Genomic DNA, 16,612 nt, shown 5'->3' with positions numbered 1-16,612 from the left:
CCTACACCTAAAGGAGCTGGAGAAAGAACAGCAAATAAAGCCTAAACCCAGCAGGAGAAGAGAAATAATAAAGATCAGAGCAGAAATCAATGAAATAGAAACCAAAAGAACAGTAGAACAGATCAACGAAACTAGGAGCTGGTTCTTTGAAAGAATTAACAAGATTGATAAACCCCTGGCCAGACTTATAAAAAGAAAAGAGAAATGATCCAAATCAACACAATCATGAATGAAAGAGGAGAGATCACAACCAACACCAAAGAAATACAAACAATTATAAGAACATATTATGAGCATCCTGGAAGAAATGGATGCATTCCTAGAGATGTATTAACTACCAAAACTGAACCAGGAAGAAATAGAAAACCTGAACAGTCCTATAACCACTAAGGAAATTGAAGCAGTCATCAAAAATCTCCCAACGAACAAAAGTCCAGGGCCAGATAGCTTCCCAGGGGAATTCTACCAAACATTTAGAGAAGAATTAATACCTATTCTTCTGAAAATGTTCCAAAAAATAGAAATGGAAGGAAAACTTCCAAACTCATTCTATGAGGCCACCATTACCTTGACCCCAAACCAGATAAATACCCCATCAAAAAGGAGAATTACAGAACAATATCCGTGATGAACATGGATGCAAAAATTCTCACCAAAATACTAGCCAGTAGGATTCAACAGTAGCCAAAGGGATTATTTGGCTACAATAGTAGCCAAAAGGATTATTCACCACGACCAAGTGGGATTTATTCCTGCACTGCAAGGTTGGTTCAACATGCACAAATCAATCAATGTGATACAATAAATTAACAAAAGAAAGAACAAGAATCATATGATCCTCTCAATAGATGCAGAAAAACCATTTGACAAAGTATAGCATCCTTTCTCGATCTAAACTCTTCAGAGTATAGGCATAGAGGGTACATACCTCAATATCATAAAATCCATCTATGAAAAACCTACAGCGAATATCATTCTTAATGGGGAGAAACTGAGAGCTTTCCCCATAAGGTCAGGAACACAGCACGGATGTCCACTATCACCACTGCTATTCAACATAGTGCAGGAATTCCTAGCCACAGCAATCAGACAACAAAAAGAAATCAAAGCATCGAAATCAGCAAAGAAGAAGTCAAACTCTCACTGTTTGCAGATGATATGATACTTTATGTGGAAAACCCAAAAGACTCCACCCCAAAACTGCTAGAACTCATACAGGAATTCAGTAAAGTGGCAGGATATAAAATCAATGCACAGAAATCAGCGGTGTTCCTATACACCAACAACAAGACAGAAGACAGAGAAATTAAGGAGTTGATCCCATTTACAATTGCACCCAAAGCCATAAGATACCTAGGAATAAATCTAACCAAAGTGGCAAAGAATCTGTACTCAGAAAACTATAAAATACTCATGGAAGAAACTGAGGAAGACACAAAGAAATGGAAAAACGTTCCATGCTCATGGATTGGAACAACAAATTTTGTGAAGATGTTAATGCTACCTAGTGCAATCTACACATTCAATGCAATCCCCAACAAAAGACCATCCACTATTTTCAAATAAATGGAACAAAGAATCCTAAAATTTGTATGGAACCAGAAAAGAGCCCGCATAGCCAGAGGAATGTTGAAAAAGAAAAACAAAGCTGGCGGCATCACCATTCCGGATGTCAAGCTCTATTACAAAGCTGTCATCATCAAGACAGTATGGTACTGGCACAAAAACAGACACATAGATCAATGGAACAGAGGGCCCAGAAATGGACCCTCAACTCTATGGTCAACTCATCTTTGACAAAGCAGGAAAGAATGTCCAATGGAACAAAGACAGTCTCTTCAACAAATGGTGTTGGGAAAATTGGATAGCCACATGCAGAAGAATGATACTCGACCATTTCCTTATACCACTCACAAAAATGGACTCCAAATGGTTGAAAGACCTCAATGTGAGACAGGAGTCCATCAAAATCCTAAAGGAGAACACAGGCAGCAACCTCTTCTACCTCAGCTGCAGCAACTTCTTTCTAGAAACATCGCCAAAGGCAAGGGAAGCAAGGTCAAAAATGAACTATTGGGACTTCATCAAGATAAAAAGTTTTGCACAGCAAAAGAAACAGTCAACAAAACCAAAAGACAACTGACAGAATGGGAGAAGATATTTGCAAATGACATATCAGATAAAGGGCTAGTATCCAAAATCTATAAAGAACTTCTTAAACTCAACACCCAAAGAACAAATAATCCAATCAAGAAGGAAGGGCAGAAGACATGAACAGACATTTTTCCAAAGAAGACATCCAAATGGCCAACAGACACATGAAAAAGTGCTCAATGTCACCCGGCATTAGGGAAATCCAAATCAAAACCTCAATGAGATATCACCTCACACCAGTCAGAATGGCTAAAATTAACAAGTCAGGAAACGACAGATGTTGGCAGGGATGCGGAGAAAGGGGAACCCTCTTACACCGTTGGTGGGAATGCAAGCTGGTACAGGCACCCTGGAAAACAGTATGGAGGTTACTCAAAAAGTTAAAAATATAGCTGCCGTACGATCCAGCAATTGCACCCTGAAGTAGGGACCTGAAGGTGTACGTGCACCCAGATGTTTATAGCAGCAATGTCCACAATAGCCAAACTGTGGAAAGAGCCAAGATATCTATCCACAGATGAATGTATAAAGAAGATGTGGTATATATATACAATGGAATATTATGCAGCCATCAAAAGGAATGAAATCTTTTCATTTTCAATGACATGGATAGAACTGGAGGGTGTTATGCTGAGCAAAATAAGTCAATCAGAGAAAGACATGTATCATATGACCTCACTGATATGAGGAATTCTTAATCTCAGGAAACAAACTGAGGGTTGCTGGAGTGGTGGGGGGGTGGGAGGAATGGAGTGGCTGGGTGATAGACATTGGGGAGGGTATGTGCTATGGTGAGCGCTGTGAATTGTGCAAGACTGTTGAATCACAGTTCTGTACCCCTGAAACAAATAATACAATATATGTTTAAAAAAAAAAAAAAGAAGATAGCAGGAAGGGAAGAATGAAGGGGGGTGGAAATCGGAGGGGGAGATGAACCCTGAGAGACGTTGGACTCTGAAAAACAAACTGAGAGTTCTAGAGGGGAGGGGGGTGGGAGGATGGGTTAGCCTGGTGATGAGTATTAAAGAGGGCACGTTCTGCATGGAGCACTGGGTGTTATACACAAACAATGAATCATGGAACACTATATCAAAATGTAATGATGTAATGTATGGGGATTAACATAACAATTCAAAAAATTAAAGAAAAAAATGTACTATACTAATTTTCTATATCTGCCATAACAAATTTCCACACATGTAGTGGCTTAAAATAAAACCTACTTCTTAAATCACAGTTTTCACACGTCAGAAGTATGGTGGGCTCAGCTATGTTTCTGACTAGAGCATCATAAGGTAAAATCAATGTGGCGGCATTCCTGGTGCTGAATTCCTTTCTGGAGGCTCTAGGAAAGAATCTGCTTTCTTATTCATTCAAGTTGTTAACATAATTCAGTTCCTTGCAGCTGTAATCCTGAGGCCCCAATTTCCTCACTGGCTGTCACCCAGGAGTTTTTCTCTCTTCTAGAGGTCACCCCCATTCCCTGGGTCAAGACCCCCACCCTCATCTATCATCAAAGCCAGCCAATAGTAGGTCAAGTCCCTCTCATACTTCAAATCGCTTTTGCCTCTTCTTCTGTTTCATCTCTCTAACTGACTCTTCTGTCTTTCACTTCTACTTTTAGGGGCCCATGTGATTACACTGGGCACACCTAGATAATCAAGGAAAATCTTGTATTAAGGTTTGTAACCTTAATTCTATCTGCAAAGTCCCTTTACCACACAACATAACACATACAAACATTAACAACAGGAATTAGAGTATAGACACCTTTGAGGGGCCACATAAGGATTAATTTGGAAAGAGCATTTTAACAATGTAGGGTCTTCTGATCTATGAACTTGGTATGTTTCTCCATTTATTTAGGTCTTCTTTATAAAGGTTTTCCTAAGAATGTTCTGTAGAAATCCCAGCCATCTTTTGTGTTGAAATTAACAAACTGATTCTGAAATTCATATGGGAATGCAAAGGACCTAGAATAGCCAATACAACCTTGAAATAGAAGAGAAAAGTTGAAGAACACACATTATCTCACATTAAGACTTATTAGAAAGCTACAATAGTCAAAACAGTGTAGTATTGCCTGAGTATAATCAATTTGATCAATGAAGAATCCAGAAATACACCTATACATTCCTGGCCAATTGATTTTCAACAAAGGTTCAGTGACAGTTCAGTGAAGAAATAGTAGTTTTTTATACAAATGTTGCTGGAGCAATTGTATATCCACATGCAAAAAAAAAAAATTGTTTTACTTTGATCTGTTCATTGAATCACATACAAAAGTTAACTAAGTGGATCATATGCCTAATGGAAAATTTATAACTATAAAATGTTTAGAATAAAATATAGAAAATCTCTTTGTCCCTGGGAAACTTTCTTGGATACAACACTAAAAGCATGATGTATAAAAGGAAATTTTCATTAATTGGACTTCATGTTTCTCAAAAGTCACTGTTAAGTAAACACAAAGACAAGCCACAGACTAGGAGAAAAATTTGCAAATGATCTATCTCATAAAGCACTCAGCATACCCGAATATATTCCTCAAAATTCTCAAAACCCAACAATAACAAACAACTCCATTAAAATGGAGAATATTTTGAAAAGGCACCTCACCATAGAATATATAAGGATGGAATATAAGCACATGCAAATATGTTCAATATCACTAATCATCAGGAAAATGCAAAGCAAAATCGTACCTTACTACATACCTTAGAATGTGTAAAAATAAAAAGCCAGACCAAACTAAGTATGGACAAAGATATGGAGGAATTGGAAATCTCACATACTGCTAATGGATTTGTAAAATGTTACAATCACTTTGGAAAACAGCCTAGCAATCTTTAAAAACATTGCCCATAATCTACTAAATGATCCAACCATTCCACTTGTAGGTATTAACTCAAGAGAAATTAAAGCATACGATGAAAGAAGGAATTGAACACAAATGTTCATTGTAGTTTCAGTCATAATAGTCAAAAACTAGAAATGATCCAAATACACAACAGGTGAATCGATATACGAATTGTGGCATATTCAACCCATAGTATACTATTCGGCCAATAAAAAGGAAGGAAATATTGATGTACACTACCACATGGATGAATCTCATAAGAATTATCCTGATAAAAGAAGTCAGACTTAAAAAATTACATATTATACAAACCTTTTACATAAAACTCTAGAAAATGCAAATAGCAGGGATTGATAAACTATAGCTCAGGGGTCAAATCTGGCCCAATTCCTGTTTTTGTAAATAATTTTTTATTGGAACACATCCATAGTGATTCATGTATATATTTTCTGTGGCTGCTTTAGCACAACAGCAGCATTCAGTATTTGTGGTAGTATTTGTGTATGGCCTACATTGTTTCAAATATTTAATATCTCTGGCCCTTTTCAGAACAGTTTGTCAAACCCGGATCAATAGTGACAGAAAACAGATCAGATTGCCTGGGGAGAAACTGGTGAGGGGAAGATGGCAGCAAAGTAAGAGGACCCTACGCTTACATCATCCTACAAATACAACTAGATAACTATCAAATCATCCTAAATACCCCCAAAATCGACCTGAACACTAGCAGAACAAACTCCAAAACTAAAGATAGAGAAGAGACCCCATCAAAGAATGTAGGAAGTGCAGAGACATGGCTTGGGAGAGAAGCGGATCACGGTGACTGAGATGGGAAGGGAGCCACAGTCATGGAAAAGGGCAAGAGACAGACTAGCACACAGGGGAACTCACATTGAGAAGAGGAATCCCCATAGCAATTGGCTTGAAAATGAGAGGGGCCGAGTTTTTTGAATTCTTGCAGAGCGGGGCTTAAAGCCTGGAATGTTAAAAGTCAGTGGACTTGGTTGGGATTGAGCCTGGAGGGCACTGGGGCCACTCTTGGAAAGAAGGCCAGGCAAACATCCCACAGACATACAGTGTGGAAAAGACTATCTGAAGAGTGCCTGGGGGACAAAATAGAAAGGTTATTTGCTCAACTCAGAGCATGTCCCAAAGAGGCAGTGTTCATGGAGAGACCCCTCTGGGAACAAAAAACTGGCAGGCCTCATTTTCCTTCCCCATCCCTCAGCATTAGCACAGAGCCACCTGCAGGAAGCAGAGCAGCACTGACACTCACCACCTCACTTGCTTACAACAAGCCCTGCCCCCAACTGTGCTGCAGTGGAACTGCCCTTCCCAGTCCATGCTTGCCCCAGTCCCAGCACCGAGAGTCCCTTAACCCCAGAAGACTGGTACAAACCCCTGCATACACCATGTCTCCTGATCTGGGAGTCTTGCAGGACCTTGGTTCCAGCAGCAGTGGTAAGAGGTCCCATTTCACAAGCAGATCAAAGCACAACTAGTTAAAACTTGTCATATTCAGCTCAGGGACCAAACACTGCCCATAACAGAAAAAGAACTTCTGAATATGACTAGCCTAAAGGATAAAATAGCCAGGACACAAAAGCAGAGTGCATGCAGCACAAATTGGACACACTTACTGAAGCACCAGGCCCTGGGGAACAGGGGACAGTACAAGGTAGGGCAATACAGGACATCTTCTTCATAAGGCCATTACCCTCTAGAACAAGAGAAATATCTGACTTTTGCAGCACATAGAAACAGGCACAGAGACTTAGACAAAATGAGAAGATATGAAAATTGTCCCAAATGAAAGAACAGGACAAGGCCATGGCCAGAGATCTAAGCAAAACAGATATAAGTAACATGCCTGATGGAGTATTTAAAGCAATGACCATAAGGATACTCACTGGACTTGATAAAAGAGTGGAAGACATCAGTGAGACTCTTAACACAGAGATAAAAAGGAATCAGAGATGAAGAGTGCAATACATTTATTGCACTTTTAGAATACATTTATTGCATATTTAGAAATATATTTGATACAATGAATAACAGGCTGGAAGAGGCAGAGGAATGAATTAATGACCTAGAAGACACAGTAATGGAAAGTAATCAAGCTGAACAAAAGACAGGAAAAAATAATTATTCAAAGTGAGAATAGACTTAGAGAACTCAGTGACTCCATCAAATGTATTAACATTCATATTATAAGAGTCCCAGAAGAAGAAGAGAGAGAAGCAGGGAAGAAAATTTACTTAAAGAAATAATAGCTGGGGGCACCTGGGTGGCTCAGTTGTTAAGTGTCTGCCTTCGGCTCAGGTCATGATCCCAGGGTCCTGGGATTGAGCACCACATCTGGCTCCCTGCTCAGCGGGAAGCCTGCTTCTCCCTCTCCCACTCCCCCTGCTTGTGTTCCCTCTCTCGCTGTCTCTCTCTCTCTCAAAAAAAATAAAATCTTAAAAAAAAAAAAAAAGAAAGAAAGAATAGCTGAAAACTCCCCTAATCTGGCGAAGGAAGCAGATATCCAAATCCGGGAGGCACAAAGAAACCCAACAAAAATCAATGGATAAATTCCTAGAAACATATAAACTACCAAAAGTGAAACAGGAAGAAATAGAAAACATGAGCAGACTGATAACCAGCAAATAATTGAATCAGTAATCAAAAAACTTCCCACAAACAAAAATCCAGGGCCAGATGGCTTCACAGGTGAATTCTACCAAACATTTAAAGAATAATTAATACCTATTCTTCTCAAACTATTCCAAAATAATAGAAAAGGAAGACTTCCAAATTCATTCATGAGGCCAGAATTACCCAGATACCAAACCAGATAAAGATTCCACTAAAAAAAGAGAAATACAGGCCAATATCCATTATTAACATGAATGCAAAATTTCTCAATTAAAATACCAGCAAACTGAACCTAACATTACATTAAAAAAATCATTCACCACGATCAAATGGGATTTATTCCTGGGTTTCAAGGGTGGTTCAATATTCACAAATCAATCAGTGTGATACACCACACAAATTAAAGAAATGATAAGAACCATACGATCATTTTGATAGATGCAGAAACAGCATTTGACAAAGTACATCCATTCATGATTAAAACAAAAGAAAACAAAACAAAAAACCTTCAACAAAGAAGGTTTAGAGGGAATATACCTCAACATAATAAAGGCCATCTATGAAAAACCCACAGCTGAGATCATCCTAAATGGAGGAAAACTGAGATCTTTTCCACTCCAGTCAGTAACAAGACAAGGATGTCCACTCTCATTACTGTTATTCAACATAGTACTGGAAGTCTTAGCCACAGCAATCAGACAACAACAAGAAACAAAAGGCATCCAAATCAGCAAAGAAGAAGTAAAACTTTCACTATCTGCAGACGACATCATGCTCTATGTAGAAAACTAAAAAGACTCCAGCACAAAAATAGCTAGAACTGATACACAAATTCAGTAAACTCACAGGATAGAAAATCAATGTACAGAAACCTGTTACATTTCTTTACACCAATAATGAAGCAGCAGAAACAGAGGAATCAATCTCATTTACAATTGCACCAAAAACCATAAGATACTTAGGAATAAACCTAACCAAAGAGGTGAAAGACCTGTACTCTGAGAACTATAAAACACTTATGAAAGAAATTGAAGATGACACAAAGAAATAGAAAGGCATTCATTCCATGCTCATGGATTGGAAGAACAAACATTGTTAAAATGTCTATATTCCAAAAGCAATCTACAGATTCAATACCAATAGCATTTTTCACAGAGCTAGAACAAACAACCCTAAAATTTGTGTGGAAACATAAAAACCCCAAATAGCCAAAGCCATCTTGAAAAAGCAAAGCAAAGCTGGAGGCACCGCAATTCCGGACTTCAAGTTATATTACAAACCTATAGTAATCAATACAGTATGTGACACAATATGTGTCATAGAAGTAGACACATAGATCAACAGAATAGAACAAAAACCCAAAAACAAACTCACAACTCTAAGGTCATTTAACCTTCAACAAAGCAGGAAAGAATATGCAATGGAAAAAAGTCTCTTCAACAAATGGTGTTGGGAAAACTGGACAGCAACATGTAAAAGAATGAAACCAGACCACTTTCTTACACCATACACAAAAATAAATTCAAAATGGATGAAAGACCTAAATGTGAGACTTGAAACCATCAAAATCCAAGAGAACACAGGCTGTAAATTCTTTCCTATTGGCCATAGCAACTTTTTACTAGATATGTCTTCTGAGGCAAGGGAAACAAAAGTAAAAAATAAACTATTGGGACTTCTTCAAAATAAAAACCTTCTTCACCGTGAAGAAAACAATCAACAAAACTAAAAGGCAGCCTATGGAATGGGAGAAGATACCTGCAAATGACATATCTGATAAAGGGTTAGTAACCAAACTATATAAAGAACTTATAAAATTCAATACCCAAAAGTGAATAATCCAATTAAAAAGTGGGCATATATATGGTGGAATATTACTCAGTCATAAAAAGAATGAAATCTTGCCATTTACAATGACATGGATGGAGCTAGAGAACATTATGCTAAGCAAAATAAGTCAGCCAAAGAAAGACAAATACCATATGATTTCACTGATATGTGAAATTTAAGAAACAAAACAAGCAAAGGGAAATAAAAGAGAGAGGCAAATCAAGAAATGGACTCTTAACTATAGAGAACAAACCAATAGTTGTAGGAGAGGAGGGAGATGGTGGGGTGGGTTAAATGGGTGATGGGAATTAAGAAGTGTATTTGTGATGAGTACCAGGTAATATATGGAAGTGCTGAATCACTATTTTGTATATCTGAAACTATTATTACATTGTATGTTAACTGAGTTTTTAAATAAAAACTTTTTTAAAAGTTTATATGTGAATGTTGGAGAGGTTGTGGAGAAAGGGGAACCCTCTTACGCTGTTGGTGGGAATGCAAGTTGTTACAGCCACTTTGGAAAACAGTGTGGAGGTTCCTCAAAAATTTAAAAATAGAGCTATCCTATGACCCAGCAATTGCACTCCTGGGTATTTACCCCAAAGATGCAGATGTAGTGAAAAGAAGGGCCATATGCACCCCAATGTTCATAGCAGCACTGTCCACCATAGCCAAACTGTGGAAAGAGCCAAGATGCCCTTCAACAGCTGAATGGATAAAGAAGATGTGGTCCATATATACAATGGAATATTACTCAGCCATCAGAAAGGATGAATACCCAACTTTTACATCAACATGGATGGGACTGGAGGAGATTATGCTAAGTGAAATAAGTCAAACAGAGAAAGTCAATTATCATATGGTTTTGCTTATGTGTGGAACATAAGGAATAGCATGGAGGACATTAGGAGAAGGAAGGGAAAAATGAGGTGGGGGGAATTGGAGGGAGTTATGAACCATGAGAGACTATGGACTCTGAGAAACAAACAGGGTTTTAGAGGGGAGGGGGGAGGGGGGATTGGTTAGCCCAGTGATGGGTATTAAGGAGGGCATGTACTGCATGGAGCACTGGGTGTTATACGAAAACAATGGATCGTGGATCACCACATCAAAAACTAATGATGTATTGTATGGTGACTAACATAACATAATAAAATAAAAAAACAAAATAAATAAAAAAAATAAAAGTTTATATGTGTTGATTGATTCCAATTCTTTCTACTACCCTTATCCTACCTTTGAGAGCTTTAGATAATTTTCTGGAAAATAACAATTATTGCATGTGACCTCTGGAATTTGAAGATATATCCTAACTACCTCTTGTGGTACCCTGTACCTATTATCCTTCCTTATATATGTCTTCCAAAATGTACCCACTTCTATAATCTTGCAAGATCAGTCTTCTCACAATGTCAGAGAAAAGTCCTATTCATCTGGTCCTCTCTGAGTGTCTTCTTAACCTGAACTCTTTTGTATGTCACTCTTGGATGCTTGCTCTGTGCCAGGCTCTGAGCTTAAAGGTTATGGGTGGAAATGTAAGCAAGAAACCACTGTGAATTTTAAGGGATTCACCATCCTGCAGAGAACACACATAGTAAGCAAAGAGTTGTATATGATGTGTGTGTACATACAAATCATTAGGAAGCCCTCACAGTGAGGAACAAAATGTGGTGATTGAGAGATTTCACCAACAAAAAAGATGATATTCAGGCAAAATCTCAGAGGATGAGTAAGTTTTTCAGGTGAATAGGGAAAGGGCATTCAAGATAAAGGTAAAGCATATCTGAGGACAGAGCATCAAGAAGGAAGATGTCAAAGTGACATCAACAAAATGGTGGATGGGCAGCTCCAAGCTCTGGTCCTGTATCAAAAATCAAATAGAAATGGATGATGGATATTATGGAGAGCACTTGTTAGGTTGAACACTGGGTGTTATATGTAAGTGATGAATCACTAAATTCTACTCCTGAAACCAATATTACACTATATGTTAACTAATTAGAATTTAAATAAAATTTTAAACAAAAAAAAATCAAACTGAAACTGTTTATTTTTAAGATTTTATTTATTTATCTGAGAAAGAGAGAGAGAATGAGCAGAGGGAAGAGGCAGAGGGAGAAGTAGGCTGCCTGCTGAGCAGGGAGAGCAGAGAGCCTGACGTGGGGCTCGATCTCAGGACCCTGGGATCATGACCTGAGCTGAAGGCAAGTGCTTAACGACTGAGCCACCCAGGCGCCCCCAAACTAAAACTGTTAAGACCAAAATTTTCAGAACTCTATAAAATAGTCAAAGGCTTAGAACAACCAAAAAAGTTGAATCAAGAAAAAGACAATTTCAAAATGGTAGGAAAGCTTTGTGGCATTTTTATTTGCCCCTTTCAACCCCCTCCCCAGCAACTCAGTAGTCTTGAAATGGTGGCAGCATGTGTTCCCAGTGTGAGACTTATCCCTAGGTCAGAGAGAGCAGGGCAGACCTTGTTCATAAATTATTGTCTTTATTTTAATCTGAGTGGAGGCTATCTGAAGGACTCATACAAAGCACTCATTTCTGTTTCACCTAATTCAGAACTCAGGCCAGAAAAGTGGCAGGAATTGTTCAAAAATACTGCAAGCCAAATAGCAATCCACAGAGGCCTGAGGAAAAGATTATGGTTAAAACACACAATAGGCAACCTGAGGCACAGAAGCAAAAGCTGGGAAATTATGACATTCAAAAGCAGTCATGTATATGGGGGGATAAAGAAAGCCACATGCACGCCCAGAGAGAGATCCATGCTCAGAAAATGCTAGAGGATTCCCTAAGATTTCACCAGAAGGTTGATACCTAGTCTTAGTGCAATCCTGGTTAAGTGTGGAGGAGCTGTTTGTTTTTGTTTATTTAATTTAATTTAATTTTTTTTTTTGGCTTTTAAGCTCCTAGCTTTCAAGGAAATTTTTTTTTTTATGTTCAATTAGCCAACATATAGTACATCATTAGTTTTTGATGTAGTGTTCAATGACTCATTAGTTGTGTATAACAACCAGTGCTCATCACAACACATGCCCTCCTTAATACCCATCACCTGGTTACCCTGTCCCCTCACCCCCTCCTTCTGTAACCCTCAGTTTGTTTCAAGGAAATTGCTATCAAAACACTAGCTGAGCACATTAAGAAACAGATTTCATGGATGATACATGACAAGGAATATAGCCTTACCTCACTCACACTGTTTATAAAAACGAACTCCAAATTGATCAATAACTGATATATAAGAGCTAAAACCATAAAATTCTTAGAAGAAAAGATAGAGGTAAGTCTTCATGACTTTGAATTTGTCAATGGATTCTTATATATGACACTAAATATAAAAGCAACATATGAAAAAATAGATAAACTGGGCTTCATCAAAATTAAAAACTCACTGAGTTTTATATGAAAACAATGAATCATGGATCACTATATCAAAAACTAATGATGTATTGTATGGTGACTAACATAACATAATAAAATTAAATTAAATTTAAAAAAAAGACATTACCAGGAGAGTGAAAAGACAACCTATGGAATAGAAGACAATATTTACAAATCATATATCTGATAACACTTAACATTTTACTATGGAGAATATATAAATACATAAAACTCAAAAGCAAAAGGACAAACAACCCAATCTTAAAAATGGACAAAGGACTTGAATAGACATTTCTCTGAAGATCTACAAATGTCCAATAAGCATATGAAAAGATGTTCATAATCATTAGCCCTTAGAGAAATGTAAATCAAAACCTCAATGAAATACCATTTCACCCCTAGTAGAATGATTATAACTAGGGGAAGAAACAAAAAATAACAAGTGTTGACGAGGATGTGGAGAAGTTGGAACTCTTGTACATTGCTTGTAGGAATGTAAAATGGTACAACTGTTGTGGAAAACAATTTAGCAGTCCCTCAAAAAGCTAAACATAGAATAATTACCATATGACCCAGCAATTTCACTCCCAGGCATTACCCAAAAGAACTGAAGTTAGGAACACAGATACCTGTATACCACTGTTAACAGCATCATTATTCACAATGGTCAAAAAGTAGAAATAACCCAAGTATCCATCAACAACTGGCTGGGTAAACAAAATGTGGTATAGACACAAAATGGAATATTATTCAGCCATAAAAATGAATTAACTTCGGGGCACCTGGGTGGCTCAGTTGGTTAAGCGACTGCCTTCGGCTCAGGTCATGATCCTGGAGTCCCTGGATCGAGGCCCGCATCAGGCTCCCTGCTCGGCAGGGAGTCTGCTTCTCCCTCTGACCCTCCCCCCTCTCATGTGCTCTCTCTCTCATTCTCTCTCTCTCAAATAAATAAATAAAATCTTTAAAAAAAATAAACGGGGGCGGAGCAAGATGGCAGAGGAGTAGGAGACCTGGATTTCATCTGGTCCCAGGAATTCAGCTGGTTAGGGATCACAACATTCTGAACACCTACAAACTCAACAGGAGACTGAAGAAAAGAATAGCAACAACTCTCTGAACAGAAAAACGACCACTTTCTGGAAGGTAGGACGTGTGGAGAAGTGAATCCGAGGTGATATTCGGGAGGATAGGTGTTGGGGGAGGGGGCCTCCATCTGCTGCTTCTGGCAAGAGATGGAGCAGCGGAGCATAAAATCAGAACCTTTAGAAGTTGGCTCCGCTGAGGGACATCACCCCAGTGGCTAACGGGTGGTGGAACCCTCGTGGGACAGTGTGGTCTCAGAACCCTCGGGGTCACAGAAACATGAGGGATGCCTGAGTGCAGCAGAGCTCCCAGGTATTGGAGCGGGGAAGCTGGCTGCAGAGATGAGGGGAGGAGCGGGCTCTCAGCTCCAGGTTGCCATAAACCGTGATCCGCAGCACAGTCGGGCCCCTGCTCTTCCAGCAGGGACCCAACAAGCAGCAGATCTGGGGAGACTCCCCTTCCTCCCCCAGCAGGAGTGGCATGGGAATGCACCACAGGGATCTGCTGGATTTGGAGACTCCACACAGGGTCATACCCCAGAGACAGAAACGCTTGGTCACAGGCTGGGTGAGCACAGAGTGCAGCCAGAGACCAGGGAGACGGGAGTGATTGACTGCTTTTCTCTGGGGCTCACTGAGGAGTGGGGCCCCGAGTTCTCGGCTGCTCTGGGCAGAGATTGGGAGGCTGCCATTTCCACTCTCATCCTCCAAATCCGAACAGAAAGCTTGCGGGGAACAAAAGCTCCTGAGAGCAAACATGAGCAGATTACTTAGCCGGGACTTGCAAGGGCAGGGCATTCCACCTCCGGCAAAGACATTTGGGAACCACAGCAACAGACACCTCGCCCAGGAGATCAGCAAGAACTGCCAGCCAAGACCAAGTTTACCGATCAATGAGAATGGCAGAACTTCAGAGCTGGGGGAATACTGAACATAGAATTCATGGCTTTTTTACAATGATTCTTCAAAGTTAATTATTTTTAACTGTCTTTTTTTTTTTAATTTTTCTTTTTCTCTTTTTCAACCAACATCTTATCAATCCCTTTTTTAAAAAACATTTTTATTTTTCATTTTTAGAGTCATATTCTATCCCTTCATACTAGTTACCCTCATTTTTGGCATATATATATAAGTTGTTCTCTCTTTAAAATTTTGAGATACAGTTTCTTCTAACAGATCAAAATATACCCTAAATCTCTAGTGTATGGCTTTGTTCTAGTCTCCTGCCTGATCACATTCTCTCCCTTTTTTTTCTTTTTTTTTTAAAAAATCTATTCTTTCTTTTTTCAAACAAATCCTAATCTTATCAATTCCTTTTATACAATCTTTTATAATTTTCACCTTTATAGTCATATTCCATCCCTTCATCGTATTAACCCTTATTTTTGTATATGTATAAGTTTTTCGTTCTTAAAATCTTGGGAGGCACTTTCTAACAGACCAAAATGCAACCAAAATCTAGTGTGTCGCACCTATCTATGCATCAGCCTGATCATTTTGATCATATGCTGTTTTTTTTTGTTTTGTCCTGTTTTTGTTTTTATCGTTTTCTCTTTCTTTTTTTTTTTTCGTTTTCTTTTTCTTTCTTTCCCTTTCTTTTCCCCCAGTTTCAGGTCTTTTCTGATTTCGTTAGAGTATATTTTCTGGGGACATTGGTACCCTGTTAGCATTTTGTTCTCTCATTCATCTATTCTCCTCTGGACAAAATGACAAGATGGAAAAAAATCACCTCAACAAAAAGAACAAGAGGTAGTACTGACTTCCAGGGACCTACTCAATATGGACATTAGTACGATGTCGGAACTAGAGTTCAGAATGATGATTTGAAAGATACTAGCTGGGCTTGAAAAAAACATGGAAGTTATTAGAGAAATGCTTTCTGGAGAAATAAAAGAATTAAATCTAACCAACGTGAAATCAAAAAGGCTATTAATGAGGTGCAATAAAAAAATGGGGGCTCTAACTGCTAGGATAAATGAGGCAGAAGAGAATCCGTGATAGAGAAGACCAAATGATGGAAAATAAAGAAGCTGAGAAAAAGAGAGATAAACAAGTCCTGGATCATGAGGGCAGAATTCGAGAGACAAGAGATGCCATAAGACGAAACATTAGAATAATTGGGATCCCAGAAGAAAAGAAAGAGAGAGGGGGGCAGAAGGTATATTGGAGCAAATTATAGCAGAGAACTTACCCAATTTGGGGAAGGAAACAGGCATCAAAATACAGCAGGCACAGAAAACCCCTCTCAAAATGAATAAAAATAGGTCAACACCCCGACATCTAATAGTAAAACATATGAGTCTCAGAGACAAAGAGAAAATCCTGAAAGCAGTTTGGGACAAGAGATCTGTAACCTACAATGGTAGAAACATTCGATTGGCAACAGACCTATCCACAGAGACCTGGCAGGCCAGAAAAGACTGCCATGATATATTCAGAGCACTAAATGAGAAAAACAGGCAGCCAAGAATACTATATCCAGCTAGGCTGTCATTGAAAATAGGAGAAATAAAAAACTTCCAGGACAAACAAAAACTAAAGGAATTTGCAAACACGAAACCAGCCCTACAAGAAATATTGAAAGGGGTCCTCTAAGCAAAGAGAGAGCCTAAAAGCAACATAAACCAGAAAGGAACACAGACAATACACAGTAACAGTC

The 16,612-nt window shown here is 38.7% G+C and overlaps 1 protein-coding gene across 1 annotated transcript in view; it reads right to left on the bottom strand.

Moving 5' to 3' along the window:
* OCA2 (OCA2 melanosomal transmembrane protein) overlaps window positions 1-16,612 on the bottom strand; it is a 305,845-nt gene that overhangs the window by 151,051 nt on the left and 138,182 nt on the right. Inside the window, exon 16 of the mRNA XM_081831883.1 lies at window positions 12,677-12,735. Coding sequence (XP_081688009.1) covers window positions 12,677-12,735 — 59 coding nt within the window. The remainder of the gene's footprint in view (window positions 1-12,676; window positions 12,736-16,612) is intronic.

This window comes from Leptonychotes weddellii, chromosome 9, assembly GCF_054177405.1.
Source record: "Leptonychotes weddellii isolate Sample4059 chromosome 9, ASM5417740v2, whole genome shotgun sequence".
Classification (NCBI taxonomy): Eukaryota; Metazoa; Chordata; class Mammalia; order Carnivora; family Phocidae; genus Leptonychotes; species Leptonychotes weddellii.
The sequence above is the reverse complement of the archived record's forward strand: the minus strand, read 5'-3'. Positions and strand labels throughout refer to the sequence as shown.